The sequence below is a fragment of the Bubalus bubalis genome, chromosome 3, assembly GCF_019923935.1.
Source record: "Bubalus bubalis isolate 160015118507 breed Murrah chromosome 3, NDDB_SH_1, whole genome shotgun sequence".
NCBI classification, from domain to species: Eukaryota; Metazoa; Chordata; class Mammalia; order Artiodactyla; family Bovidae; genus Bubalus; species Bubalus bubalis.
Window position 1 is genome coordinate 6462162 of NC_059159.1, and position 14222 is coordinate 6476383.

Sequence of the window (14222 nt, forward strand, 5' to 3'; positions counted from 1 at the left end):
TTTACAAGGATGTATCCTGCTTGAGGACAGTCTCTGAATTAAACCTTCTGGCTAATTCTGTTATCTTAAAATGTAAATTATGGGAGTAGGTCTGGTGAGGTCTTTACAACCTCCAGACATTCTTTGGATTCATTGGAGAGTATATAACTTCATTGCTAACACTAGCAAGCGGGTACTCTTTCAGCCCCCTTCTGATCCCTTGTCAGAAGCTTTCTCTATCTCCTTTATACTTTAATAAAACTTTATTACACAAAAGCTCTGAGCGATCAGGCCTCATCTCTGGCCCCGGATTGAATTCTTCTCCTCCGGGGGCCAAGAATCCCGGTGTCTTCGCATGATTCAACAACAACCTTTCATCTTGGGGGCTCGTCCAGGATCCTTCAGGACAAGGTAAGGATGCTTGGAGCTTTAGTTCTTTGTTCTCTTAGCAAACACGTTTTCTGCTGTGCTTTACTAACTCTACGGTGTGCTTGTGTGAATGAATGGCATGCCCTGCGTGAAGCAAGTAAGGAGCCCTGCTCTGCGGTTCCATGGTGATATCATAAGGCTTATGGCAGAAACCTGTCGGGGGTGGGGCGGGGGGCTTATACTGACCTGCCAATGCCAAGAGGCACCCAATGTCTCCTTCAGGAATCGACCAGAAATGGGCAAAGCCTGTGGACCGAATTCTCCTTTCTCGGTCAAACTTTTCGGTCTCTTTGACCATTTCATAACTCCTTGGGAACTAGAAGTACTAACCTAATCTATCGGATCATAAACTTTCAAGGGACTTGTGATCTATACTGTAATTGTGTACTGTGGCTTAGGTCCCAAACTTGGATTGGTAGTCAAGAAAGAGCCTAGCCTCGCTAGGAATCGAAAGTTTGGAAGCTAGATGGAGCTCTAGCTCCAAGAACATCTCTGAGGTTAAAGGTTACTCAGATTGGGACTGCAATGGGTTTTTTCCTTTGGTACGCAGGCTCTTAGTGGATCAGAGGAGGCTGTTATACTGGTATGGTGATGCTTGGAAAGAACATCTCAGTCTTATGTTCGTGTCGGTCTTATTGTGGTCAGGAAATACTCAGGGGCATGCACAGGCACTCAGGTGACAAATGTTTCCCCCAGTAGTCTTAGCTTGGGAGGCATTCCAAAAGGTTACTCTGATTCACCCCGGGTGACATCAGAGGCAAGCAAGGTTAAAGGTGAAGAGCTGGACATCAAGTAGGGATGCTATCAGGTCTACCCCTAGTACTTCCTCACCCCATCTCGGTGGTAGAACTGGGAGGGACGTGGACTGTGCCTGCGTCGGTAAGGGACAGACTAAGTCCGACCAGGAAGGAAAAGCTTTTGGTGTAACATCTGTCTACACCCCCATCTAGAGCAGGGAGGGACGCCTCCGGTAGAAAAATGGCCATGGTCGCTTTTTTCTCTCTTACAGATGGGAGCTAACAATTCCAGCCGCACTCCTTTGAACTGTATCCTGAAAAACTGGGATAGATTTGATCCCCGGGGCTTAAAGAAGACACACCTGGTCTTCCTATGTGATACTGCATGGCCACAGTATCCATTGGAGGACGGCGAATGGTGGCCAGTTGGAGGGTCTCTTAAGTATAATACTGTTCTACAATTAGACCAGTTCTGTAAGGAACAAGGGAAATGGGTAGAAGTAGCATATGTGTTGCCCTTTTTCTCTCTGCCAAATATGCCAGACTTATGTCCTAAGGGTATAGATTTGGGTGTGAAACCTTCAGCTCCCTCCTGTCCTCTTACTTTGCCCCCATACCTGGGCCTCCAAGTTGAGCAAAGAGAGTTGAAAGCCAGAGAACCCCCCTCAGAAGGGTTGCCTTGGTCTCAAACTGCCCACATGGAGGTCCAAACAACTCCTGTCTCAGTACGACCTCAGACTACTCTGGTTTCAGTAGAAACTCAGACCATCGAAGTAAGAGATGAGATGGAGGACAGGAGACAAAGAGAAGAGGAAAAACAGGTTTCTCCAATCTATCCCTGGGATCATATGCGCAGAGCAGCCAGAGAGACTGAGGAACAGCCACACAAGCTGTTGCCTCTTTATGAAACACCCACTGGGAGAAATAATCAGTCTGTGAGAGTTAATAAGCCTTTTTCTTATCAAGAAATACAAAGAATCAAGGAAGACCTGGGAGACTATTTAGAGGACCCAGAAAAATATATTAGAGCTTTTAAAGGTGTCACTCTGCTTTATGACCTCACTTGGAAGGATGTGATGTGTATCTTGGGACAAACGTTGACTCCAGAGTCAAAGACTCGAGTTTTGGGAAAAGCGGTTGCTTATGGAGATGAATGGCTTGGTAATGAATCAGTAGGGAGGAGGGAGAACGAGATAGCGGCCCTCCCCACTGGGAATCAGGCGGTCCCAACTATAGAACCAGACTGGGACTACAACGCAGCTAAAGGAAGATGGGATCAGAGTCATTTTGTTAGATGTATTCTTGAAGGACTTAGGCACACGTGTTCTAAGCCTTTGCTGCTGCTGCTAAGTCGCTTCAGTCGTGTCCGACTCTGTGCGACCCCATAGACGGCAGCCCAACAGGCTCCCGCGTCCCTGGGATTCTCCAGGCAAGAACACTGGAGTGGGTTGTCATTTCCTTCTCCAACGCATGAAAGCGAAGAGTGAAAGTGAAGTCACTCAGTCGTACCCGACTCTTAGCGACCCCATGGACTGCAGCCTACCAGGCTTCTCTGTCCATGGGATTTTCAAGGCAAGAGTACTGGAGTGGGGTGCCATTGTCTTCTCCATCTAAGCCTTTAAACTATGGCAAATTGGCAGACATAGAACAGGAGGAGAAGGAAGCTCCTGGTAAATTCCTAGGTAGTCTGAGAGAAGCCCTTCGCAGAATCACTGAGATTGATCCCGAAAGTGAAGAGGGAAAAGTGATCTTAAAGGATAGATTTCTCACTCGGTCGGCTCCAGATATCCGCGGTAAGCTATTAAAGTGGGCGTATGGGCCAAATCAGTCTTTAGATACTCTGTTACAACTGGCTCAGACAGTCTATTATGGTAGGGAATATGAGGAAAAGAAAGAAAGGTGAAAAAAGACAAATGCGGAAGCCTTCGCCTTGGCTATGAAAAACGTTCTTAAACAGCCTGAGAAAAATGCCCAGAGGGGCCCAGGTGAAAAGGGATGGGCTTGCTATTACTGTGGAAAGGAGGGGCACCTCAAGCGGGATTGCCCTCAGGCATCTAAGCCGCCCCTGGCTCCATGTCCAGTCTGCAAAGGACCACACTGGAAGAGAGACTGCCCCCAGAGGCGTAGGTCTCCGGGGCCGGACTCTCAAGACAATCAGGACTGAAGGTGCCCGGGGGTCCCCACACAAGCTCCCGTCCTAATTACACCTGAGGAACCCCATTAATAATTGGCGGGGTGGGGGTGGGAATCTGTCGATTTCCTTTTAGATACTGGGGCAACTTATTCTGTGCTTACTGAAGCCCTGGCCCACTTTCTTCCCAATCCGCTTCCATAATGGGACTGTCAGGACGAGCCAAAAGGTATTATTTCAGGTATTCTTTATCTTCCAACTGGGATTCTGTGCTGCTTTCACACGAGTTTCTGATCGTGCCAGAATCTCCCTCACCCCTTTTGAGAAGGGATATACTGAGCAAGGTCCATGCCTCTGTTTTCATGAATATAGAGCCCTTCCTTTCTCTCCCTTTAGTTGAACAAAATGTAAATCCTAGAGTATGGGCTGATGGAAAATCTGTGGGTCGAGCACAAAATGCTATTCCTGTAGTTGTCAAGCTCAAAGACCCACACTTATTTCCACATAAGAAGCAGCATCCACTGAAACCTGAGGTTAAGGAAGGGTTAAAACCCATCATTGAACATTTAAAGGAGCAGGGACTATTAATTCCCTGTAACAGTCCTTGCAACACTCCTATTTTGGGTATAAAGAAATCGAATGGTAAATGGAGACTAGTTCAAGATTTACGAATAATAATTGAGGCTGTAGTTCCTTTACACCCCGTGGTGCCTAACCCTTATACGCCATTGTCTGAAATTCCTGAGCGGGTCAAATATTTCTCAGTAATTGATTTAAAGGATGCCTTGTATTCAGTGCCTTTGGCGGAAGAAGGTCAATTTCTATTTGCCTTTGAAGACCCTACACAGCCAGCTTCTCAGTTAACCTGGACAGTTTTGCCCCAGGGATTTCGTGACAGTCCTCACTTATTTGGACAAAGTTTGTCACGGGATCAACAAAACTTTAATAGCTCTGAAGCGGTGGTGTTACAATATGTAGATGATATTTTGCTCTGTGCTGAGACAGAGGAAGCTTGTTCGCGAGCCTCAGAAGATTTCTTAAACTTTCTGGCAGGCTGCGGTTACAAGGCATCAAGAGAAAAGGCTCAGCTTTGTCAACAATCCGTTAGATATCTGGGCCTAATCATATCAGAAGAGACTAGGGCCATAGGCCCTGAGAGAATTAAACCTATACTAAATCATCCCCTACCTATGACATTAAGACAATTGAGAGGATTTTGAGGAATCACAGGTTACTGTCACATTTGGATTCCGGGTTATGGGGAACTTGCCCGGCCTTTATATAAACTTATAGCTGAAACTCAGCAGGCCCAAACCGACAAACTGGTTTGGTCTCCAGAAACTCAAGGCCTTTAAGGTTCTTCAGACTGCTCTCCTGCAAGCTCCAGCTCTGAGCTTGCCCACAGGGTCAGAATTTAATTTGTTTGTCACGGAAAGAAAAGGTGTGGCATTGAAGTTTTGACACAAACCCTAGGGCCTCACAAGCAACCTATTGCTTATCTAAGCAGAGAATTAGATGTAGTTTCACGTGGGCGGCCCCACTGCCTAAGAGTCATTGGGGCAGCAGCTTTATTAGCACCTGAAGCTTTAAAAATAATTAATGGACGAAACCTTACTGTACTGACTTCTCATGATGTGAGTGGAATCTTAAATTCTAAGGTTAATACTTGGATGACAGACAGTAGGCTTCTTAAATATCAGTCATTGTTGTTAGAAGGACCAGTAACTAAGCTTAAAGTTTGTGGAAATCTAAACCCTGCCACTTTCCTTCCTAAGAAGGAAAATGAAACACCTGATCACGATTGTTCTCAATTCCTAACTTTAAACTATGCAGCTCGGGACGATCCAAAGGATACCCCATTAGGCAATCCTGACATGGGAATATTTACAGATGGCAGTTCTTTTGTTCGAGGTGGAAAGCGTAAAGCAGGTTACGCCGTGGTGACTGCTGAACAGGTTTTGGAAGCAAAATCTCTCCCCCAGGGAACCAGTGCTCTGTTAGCGGAGCTTGTGGCTCTGAGCCAACCTCTAGAGTTAAGCAAAGGGCAGCAGATGGGCCTGATAATCTATGTGAGTCTACTTCTGCTGACTCCAAAAATCCTGAGTCTGCCGTTCGATCCTCAAGACAAGGCCTTCCTGTCCTGGGCTCACTCCTACACTGCATTCCACAATTGGTCTAACTGCTGGGTCTGTGGAGTGCTCCCCTCTTCATCAGTGGAAGGCTTCCAGAGGTGGACATCTCCACTTCAAGGAAAAGACTTTCTCCAAGTCTGTGAATACTTTCGACAGCAATCACATGCGATGCCTCTTCTTCACCTGATGACATCTACCAACCCTAAAATGGACTGGTGCGACACGTTGCACTTTAACGATGGACATAATGTGACTTTTAATTTCGATTTTAACTTGTTTTAATGACTATGTTGCCTGCATCTGTAATTGTATAACTGGGTTTGTTTCTAGCTGCTTGAAAGCTTTTAAGTTACAAATGGTTGCTCAAACGTCTGCTACTGCTTCAGCTTCCTCCAACTACTATTTGGGGCCCCTGGATCAGATATCCTCAATATGAGGATTAGGAGAATATGTTGCCTCACCAATTTAGGGACAACGCCCCTTGTCAGCTCGGAAGCAGTTATGGAATCAGAACAATGCCCCTTTTCCATAGGCAACATAATTCTCCTAAAAGAAAAGGGGGGAATGAGAGAGTCATTTCCTAGGCAGGTTGATAAGGAGTCTAGGGGTCCCCAAGGAGAGAGGGTGGCGGGAGCCGGCGTGAGGACCTCCACCCGTGGCAAAGGTCATGAGGAAGGAGGCTCGACATACGCAAAGGCGGGATCGAGCCTCAGGAGTCCCCCTGGAAATTCTCGAGTATCTACCCCCAAAAACCAGAGTCTGCCTACTTTAATGCTTTGTGCTCTCACCTCTGACTTTACTGGGGGCTGTCCCCCACCACCATCTCAGTCTCTCTGATAAAGAGTTAACTTACAGCTCCAGTTAATAAAGTTCCTGGGCATTCAGATCAGATCAGATCGGATCGGATCAGTCGCTCAGTCGTGTCCAACTCTTTGCGAGGAGTGTTTAAATCCAAACCCCTCAGATAGCTCTCTAACTCGCCTGACAAGTTTACCGGGACCCCTACAGCTATGCATATGATTGTTTACAGTCTCCCAGCCTTGAGAGGCACGGGAAGCTTAAGATATTCAAATAGCTTAGAGCCTCTCAGAGAGTTAGAAACAGTCAGAATAAAACTAGTAAAAGATTTCATTGATGAGCCAATGCTTGCTGCCAAGTTTCCACATCCCCTGTATTGTATCCTTGAACGTATATTAATTAATATAGTTGGTATGTAGAAAAAATAAGTAGTGGCCTTGGTGTTAGCAACTTTAGACCCTTAAGGTAATAAATTCTTTCCTTTGTTGTAAACCCACTGCACCTCTGCTATTAGGAATGTAACTTTATCTAACACCTCCGGAGGATGGCGCCAAACCTTAAAATAATTACTCTTAGAGAAAATAAGTCTTATGGTTGACAAACCTTGGTCAAGAGTCATAAAATGTTAATAGGCCTTCTGGCCAGAAGATGATGTAAATCACCTAAACCATTTGTATACGATAAATTTGCAGGAAAGAAACCCTGGTTTTGATAAGGATCAAAGACTGCTGACTTTGTATGATTTCACATCCCCTATTATCCTCTATCGGAGAAGGCAATGGCACCCTACTCCAGTACTCTTGCCTGGAAAATCCCATGGATGGAGGAGCCTGGTGGGCTGCAGTCCATGGGGTTGTGAAGAGTGGGACACTACTGAGCGACTTGGCTTTCACTTTTCACTTTCACGCATTGGAGAAGGAAATGGCAACCCACTCCAGTGTTCTTGCCTGGAGAATCCCATGGAGGGCGGAGCCTGGTGGGCTACTGTCTATGGGGTCGCACAGAGTCGGACACGACTGAAGCGACTTAGCAGCAGCATTATCCTCTGTGTGTAACTCAGGGTATAAAAGCCCCTGTTGGAAATAAAGCTACGGGCCTTGCTCACCAAAGCTTGGTCTCCCCATGTCATTCTTTCTTTTCACATTCCGGCTGAGTCTCCATCTGGAGCGTGGAGGTCTTCTGCGACCATTTATTTGCCTGGGTTTCTAAGACCCATTCGAGAAGGTGCCTAAGGTGGGGCGCCTTCCGCTATTCAAGAGGGCGCCTGCGGCCTCCATGGTCAGAGCTAACCTGACGTCACAGGTTATATTGATTTTCTGCGTAAACCAAGGTACTCAGCCTCTTTTCTCCACTGAATTTTCCTGCTGAGCTATCCTCATTCTATTACTCTTTATATCTTTAATGAATATTTAAATTAATAGCCGACGCCGTCTCCCCTTCCAATACCCTGGATCAGCCAGGGCTGGACTTGACAAGAGGGGTTGGGAATTCTCATGGAGGAAGAAAGGACAAACTTTTTTTTTCCTTCTCTACATTCCTTGGGATTATATAACAATAATGTATCCTGCCTGAGGACAGTCTCTGGATTCAACCTTCTGGCTAATTCTGTTATCTTAAAATATAAATTATGGGAGTAGGTCTGGTGAGGTCTTTACAACCTCCAGACATTCTTTGGATTCATTGGAGAGTATATAACTTCATTGCTAACACTAGCAAGCGGGTACTCTTTCTGCCCCCTTCTGATGCCTATGTCAGAAGCTTTCTCTATCTCTTTTATACTTTAATAAAACTTTATTACACAAAAGCTCTGAGCGATCAGGCCTCATCTCTGGCCCCGGACTGAATTCTTCTCCCAGGGCCAAGAATCCCGGTGTCTTCAGGTGATTCAACACCAACCTTTCAACAATAACCTACCTTTCGGGCATGTTTCGTGCCCACATTTCATCATGGTACACCTTGAACTGAAATCGGTGGGCAGCCTACTCAAGCCTTTCTTTGTTGCTATAAGTAGGAGAGACTAGGCTATTGAACAGAGGAAACAGTCATGGCCCCTCAATCTATTTCCAGACTTGAACCAGGTCTAAAACCACAGGCCTTGGATGATGGGGTGGGAAAGGGTTTCAGTTACTCTTGAACAGGAGGAAGGAAGGACTCCGTTATGCTGCATAAACTGAGTACTCTTACTGTTCTACCAGCCATCACAAAGGACCTGAACACACTAACCAGTCTGACTGGGCATGAGGAGGGAATAACCAATTTTTCAGGCAACTCTGGGTTCTGTTCTGAACTGACACCAATTGGAGAAGCCCAACATGACTCTTTGGTCCATTAGACAGAGCAGAGGCTTATGAAGGTTTGTGAACAATGGAATTTTGACTCAGAACTCAGTCTCAGTGGGCCCAAAGGACTCATGAATTTTCTGCATTGGTATTTCCTGAGCTTCAGAATGCATAATTAATTAGACAGATTCAGCAACTGGAAGATTCCCCACAGTGGATCCGAGCCCTGTGGAAGGTGAGGGATTGTGGTAGCGCAGATGGTGGGGGAGACCATGGAACTGCCCGGATCCATCAAAACAGATCCAAAGGAAGACGTGCACACTCCTGGGGATGAAGACTTCAGGGAGAGTGCCCGAGAGATCCGTACATGAGCGATGCTCTGTGAGTTAACCAGAAGGTACGTCCTCAACGTTGTTCTGCAGTTACAGTTCAGAAGACCCTATTGAGTAGGTTATATTTAGGATGTATAGAACCATGTTCTAGGAAAAAAGTTACAAAGAAGTTCTGAGAGAGAGGTGGAGTGTGATACAGGACAGCTGGACAGAAGGTCATTTCCATCCTACGGCAGACTGCATCATTGAAGAGGATGCGATGAACATGGGGGCTACTGGTTCTCGTAAATGGACTGCCTCCGCCGGTCCGCAGAGCTCCTCAGAGGCCTGTGGAACCAGAGGACAGCACCGAGCATGGCCAGGAGCAGGGGCACCTTCAGGAAGACCAGGAGCAGGAAGTGGGCGCTGCCCAGCAGGGGCCTGTGGGGGACATGGGGACAGACAGGGAGCAGCATCCTTAGTGGGGACCCTGGTTCCACAGTCCCTCCCCACCCCCGTCCCTGTGTCCTGAGTCCAGGACCATCCACGTAAGTATCACCCCCGGAGAGGGCAGCCCACCCTAAGGCCCTCTGCTGGCTTGTCTCTGCTTAATAATAGCCCTTGAGAATTAGGACTGTGAGCATGAGGGTGGATGGGGCTGTGAAAATCACGTGAGGGAGACCAGGGATCCTGGAGGGATCTGGGCAGGAGAAGGTTTTTTCCAAGACCCTTCACATGTGGGTTAGCCTTTCCAGGGTACATAATCAGTAGTAGGCTTTTTTGTGTGATGTCTGCTCTCCTGTAAACAGATTTCCCAAAAAGAAAGGGACTGCTTTATTCACAGGGAGAAACTGGTACCAGCCTGATACCTCCAAAGACCCAAGGTCTAAGAGACATGGGTTCGATCCCTAGGTCAGGAAGATCCTCTGAAGTAGGAAACTGCACCCACTCCAGTATTCTTGCCTGGAGGAGTCCATGGGCAGAGAAGTCTGCTAGTCTACAGTCCATGGTGTCATGAAGAACTGGACATGACTTAGCAACTCAGGACGTATCTCCAAAGGTGAACACTTAAAAACTCTGGTATACTCTAATAATCATGGCTGATAGATGTTGGTGTTTGGCAGAAACCAATATAATTCTGTAAAACAATTACCCTTCAATTAAAAAATAAATTAATTTTTTAAAGTTATGATATACTCTATAATCTAATATAAATAAAAATTAAATTTAGAAAATTGCATGGGGAAAATCAAAGCAAAAAAAAAAGTGCATGGTAGTTGATGGATGAATAAATGACCACCTTCGTTCTCTCTGCCCTCTGACCCTGGGGCCTTCAACAAGAGATCACCAATGACCAGGGCTGGGGGGAGGCAGGGGACAGAGTGCAGCGGCCACCAATGCCCAGGGAACCTGCTTCCTCCCCGCCCTGGGCCGGGGTCCTGAAGGCTCCTTCTGTGGGACATTTGCACTCACTTTTCTCTCTTCCTGGAACCCTGAATGCCAGGGTCCTCAAATCCTGCAGGTGTCTCCTCAAATGATTCAGCCAGGCATCCCTGATTATCATGTATTAAATAGCAAATCTAATCACCTTCCCATACACACTCTCACCAAACCCCAGTGGCTGGTATCTCTCCATAGTATTCATCACAAACCACCATATTTACATAGGAACTCTGTGTGGACTGGTCAGGGCGTGACCTCCCCCTTACAGCACAACTCTCATCAGAGCCGGATCCTGCCTGGGGGGTCTTACCTGCATCCACGGCAGAGAACCAGGCACGTCGTAGGACCTTCACAGTCCGGTGTGGGAATAAACGAGGGGCCCAGAGACGGAAGACCCAAATCCCCCCACCTGTCCCCTCACCCAGAGGAGAAACCACCCAGGTGCCAATGTCCTGGGACGTGGGCCCCTTACCGAGGAGGTTGGCCAGGGTCAGGGGTCTCCTGACCAGATGCGGTGCTCCAGGTGGGCACTGGCAGGCTCGTGGGAGAGCCTGGGGAGCCTGTGGACCTCTCGGGGCCGGTGGCTGTAGCAGGGGCTGAGGGAGAAGCAGAAGGCAGGCCCTGTGTCCTTCCCCGGGTCCCACACTCTGTCCCTGTGTGGCTGTGACTCACAGTCGAGGTCACTCAGGCCATCTGGTCAGATGTGCGTGTCCACTGCTCCCCATGGTCTCACCCAGGCCTGTCCAGCATCCTGGGAACCCCTCCCTCCACCGCTCACCCTGGCCAAGTGAGCACAGTCAAAGCCAAGTAGAAAGCAAGAGGGACAGGCAGGGTCCGCCTGGCAGGGCAGGGCGAGTCCCAAGAAGGACAGGGTAGGGGCTCCTTTTTGCTCTTTCCTTGGGGTTACAAAAGAAGCCCCAGAACTCCTGGCGGGCCTTCCAGAACACTGGAGGGTCACTGGTGGCCTCAGGGCCAGCACAAGGGCAGGATATGTACTGAAAGCGGGATCGTGGTGGAGAAACCCGGCGCAGGTACGGGCTCTGGTGCAGGTCCCACCCCTGGGCTCAGGGGAGGGCCGGTCTCAGGCCCTCAGGGCCCCGGGGTCAAGGCCAGCCTGTATGCAGTGGAGCCTGTGAGAGTTCTCCCCCCATAGGCAGGACTCTGCACAGGCCAGAAAGTGACACGGGCCCCTTGAGAGTGGACGTGCCCTTGTGAGGAGAGCAGGCAGCCTGGACCCCAGAGTGGGATGCCTGCCAGCCCGTGAAGCAGGAAGATGCCCACCTTGACAGTGTCCACGTGTAGCTCTAGGGTGGCCCCACTCACAGACAGAGATGTGCATGTGTGCAAACAAACGTGGGCCCAAGACACCACCCATAGCCAGGCCCACCGCCCAACCCCCTCCCGGTCATCCTGGCCCAGCCTTTCTGTCCCACTTCCTTCCTGAGGGTCCGGGTGACCAGCCTGGTGCTGGAGTGAGGGTGGAAGATGCTCACCTGGGATCACAGATACCTCCACCTGGAAGGTGATGTCAGTTTGAAATGGATCATCAATCCCACACCAGTACGTTCCCGCATCCTCTTCTCTGAGGCTCTCCAAGGTCACTGTGAAGGTGAGGTGTGCAGGATGGTCTCTGATGGACACGCGGCCCCTCCTCACTTCTTTCTCTGACACTGTGGTCTCCACCATCCTCCACAATAACACACATGGGGATTTGCACCAGAATTTGGAACTGTTTATGAATTCCTCCCGATATCGACACTCCACTCTCAGGGATCCCCCCACGATGCCCGTCACTCTGCGGGGGCCGCTCAGGGACAAACAGCCTGGAAAACACAACCGGGTCCGGCTCTCGATCAGGTGGGCCTGGGTCAGAAGAGCCTTGGATGCAGGTCCCTGAAGGGCACGTGGGGTTTGGAGGAGGCCAAGGCAGAAAGGGAGCCTTCCTCAGACCCGAGGGAGGAAGACGGGGAGGAGCTACCTCCACAGAGGAGAGGGTATCCTCGGAAGAGCCCAAGATGGGAAAACTTCTGTGTGTGTGTGTGTGTGTGTGTGTGTGTCTGATGCCCCAAGAAACTTCCGTGTGTGTGTGTGTGTGTGTGTGGTGCCCCAAGAGGTCATCCCTGACTGTGACTGTTGAGGTGTGACCATCACAGGCGCCCCCTCCCACCAGCACAGTGGACCAGGCTCACCTGCTTCGTGCCCTGAACCGGGCTGCTAGCTGCTGAGACAGGTGGCAGCCCCTCCTGGAACCTTTTCCCAACCCCCTGCTGCGGGCTCCACCCCCACCCTCCCACCACGCTGACCCAGCTCCGGTCCTGCCCCCTCCCCTCCCCCAGGAAGGGCTGAGCAGCTCACCTGGGAGCTGGAGCAGCAGCAGAGCTGAAGGCAGCCACCCGGCCCTGCTCCTCGGGGTCATTTCCCCAGGAGGGATGTCACCTGCAGCAGCGCCAGGCCCTGGGCCAGGACAAAATCGAACCTCCTCAGACGAGTGCCTCCCAGTCCTCACTTCTGCTCCTCTGGGCCTCTCTGCTTCCTGGTCCCGTCCTGGGTCAGGTCAGATGGTCCAGAGGTCAGGAGGCAGGAAGCTTAGGGGGAGGGCAACACGGCTGGTCCAGGGCAAGGACCCGCTGCCCTCAGCTCCTCTCAGTCCAGCGACTAGACACGTGCCGGGCCCCTCGATCGGGGAGGCTGACCCTCCTCGCCCAACCCACAGCAGATTCTCTCTCAGTCTCACACTCCCATCCACAGAGCAGGAACAAGCTGGGTTCCTCTTCCGTGGCACATCCCCGACCTCTGCGATGCGTCATTTCGTTGTGGTCAGGATGGGAAGTCCGAGAGTGGATGTCATGCTCATCCATCCTCCCCAGTCCTGGCGGCAACCAAGGGGTCACTGTCTCCCCACCTGCAGCTCTAGGCGACCACAGGACTCTGCCCCCACAGAACCCAAAATTCTCTTCCTGCCCGGCAAATCTGCCCCGTGACCCCAGACAACTTCCTACGTTCCACCTTGGCTCTGGTTCCCCCCAGGGTACACATCCCTCGGGCTGTGGCTTCCCCCCTCTAGGCCCCTCGCTGCCCAATTACACACAGAACAGCGGATCCAAACCCTCAAGACCCCTTCTTCACGCTCCACCTCAGGGCAGAGTCTACTCCCCGTTGAGAAGCAGAGAGAGGCTGAGAATGCAGGCCAGAGGAGAGGATACTGGGTGGAGGGATGAGAAGCTGGGGACCTGGGGGCTGAGAGGAGCCTCCGCCCCATCAGTGGCACAGAGCGGGTGGGCGAGGGCACTGGCCGCTGGGGCCTCTCCTGGATCCACGTGATGAGCAGGGGCCTCTTCATGGTGCAGAGATGAGGGAGGGGACGGCCCGCAGAGAGGAGACAGACCTCCCGTCCACACTCACAGTGGCATGCTCACGTGACGTGCAGAGCCAGCAAGTCATATCCTCCTGGGCAGTGGGACGGGGGAAACGGGGGACTGCAGTCCTTCCCTCGGGTAGGTTTTTTCAGCTTCTCAAGATTGTCTGCAGAAACCAGGGTCTCCCATTCCTCCCATGTGGGTCTTGACTCTCCCCACTTCCCGGGCACGGGCAGTAGACCTGGGTCCCAGTGTGCAGCTGGAGGGGTGCAGTAGAGCCGGCTCACTCTGCTTCATCGATCACCGATCACCCCCTGACTCCTGCCCATCTCCAGATGAAGCCCCGTGTTCTGACCAGGCCTCTCCCACAGCTCATGGCAGCATGCCAAGGCCCAGAACGCAGCCACCTCATCCTGACTCCAGCTCCACCCCCAGGCTGCCACTCTCCCCACATTGACCCACAGCTGACACCCTTGACGCTACAACTTCCTTGACCCTCCCAGCTTAGTTTGGTTCTCTTGTTATATGTCCTGTTGGATCATTTGAACCCCCTCTTGGATTTATCTCCTGGGATTTGTGGCTCCCTGTGTGTCTCCATCTGGGCTGTGGCCCCATGAGTTGATGGTC

General features: G+C 50.4%; 1 protein-coding gene and 1 long non-coding RNA gene across 3 annotated transcripts; one reads left to right on the forward strand and one right to left on the reverse strand.

Annotated features, from left to right (window-relative positions):
• Positions 1 to 8247: 8247 nt before the first annotated feature.
• Positions 8248 to 13026, reverse strand: LOC102413162 (CMRF35-like molecule 6). 2 transcript variants are annotated; one of them, XM_025279451.3, is made up of 4 exons: positions 12595 to 13026; positions 11733 to 11840; positions 10712 to 10835; positions 8248 to 9237 (listed from the first exon to the last, which is right to left on the reverse strand). In XM_025279451.3, exons 1-4 carry the CDS (start codon positions 12653 to 12655, stop codon positions 9090 to 9092), a joined length of 441 nt encoding a protein of 146 aa, XP_025135236.1. In that variant the 5' UTR covers positions 12656 to 13026; the 3' UTR covers positions 8248 to 9089. The 2 variants fall into 2 exon arrangements, with proteins under 2 accessions (XP_025135236.1, XP_025135234.2); XM_025279449.3 differs by having other exon boundaries at positions 11733 to 12062; positions 12595 to 13018.
• On the forward strand, positions 8745 to 9985 carry LOC123332507. Its single transcript, XR_006549288.1, has 2 exons — positions 8745 to 8882; positions 9641 to 9985. It is a non-coding gene; the product is annotated as an uncharacterized LOC123332507 (long non-coding RNA).
• Positions 13027 to 14222: the final 1196 nt, after the last annotated feature.

Bases quoted from the DNA above. Each gene is read 5' to 3' on its own strand.
- LOC102413162 (XM_025279449.3), bottom strand. From the start codon at position 12,655: ATGACCCCGAGGAGCAGGGCCGGGTGGCTGCCTTCAGCTCTGCTGCTG. The intron at 12,063-12,594 runs GTGAGCTGCTCA...TGTGTTTTCCAG, and splicing joins GCTGCTGCTCCAGCTCCCAG to GCTGTTTGTCCCTGAGCGGC. The intron at 10,836-11,732 runs GTGAGCATCTTC...CTTCTCCCTCAG, and splicing joins GGAGGTATCTGTGATCCCAG to CCCCTGCTACAGCCACCGGC.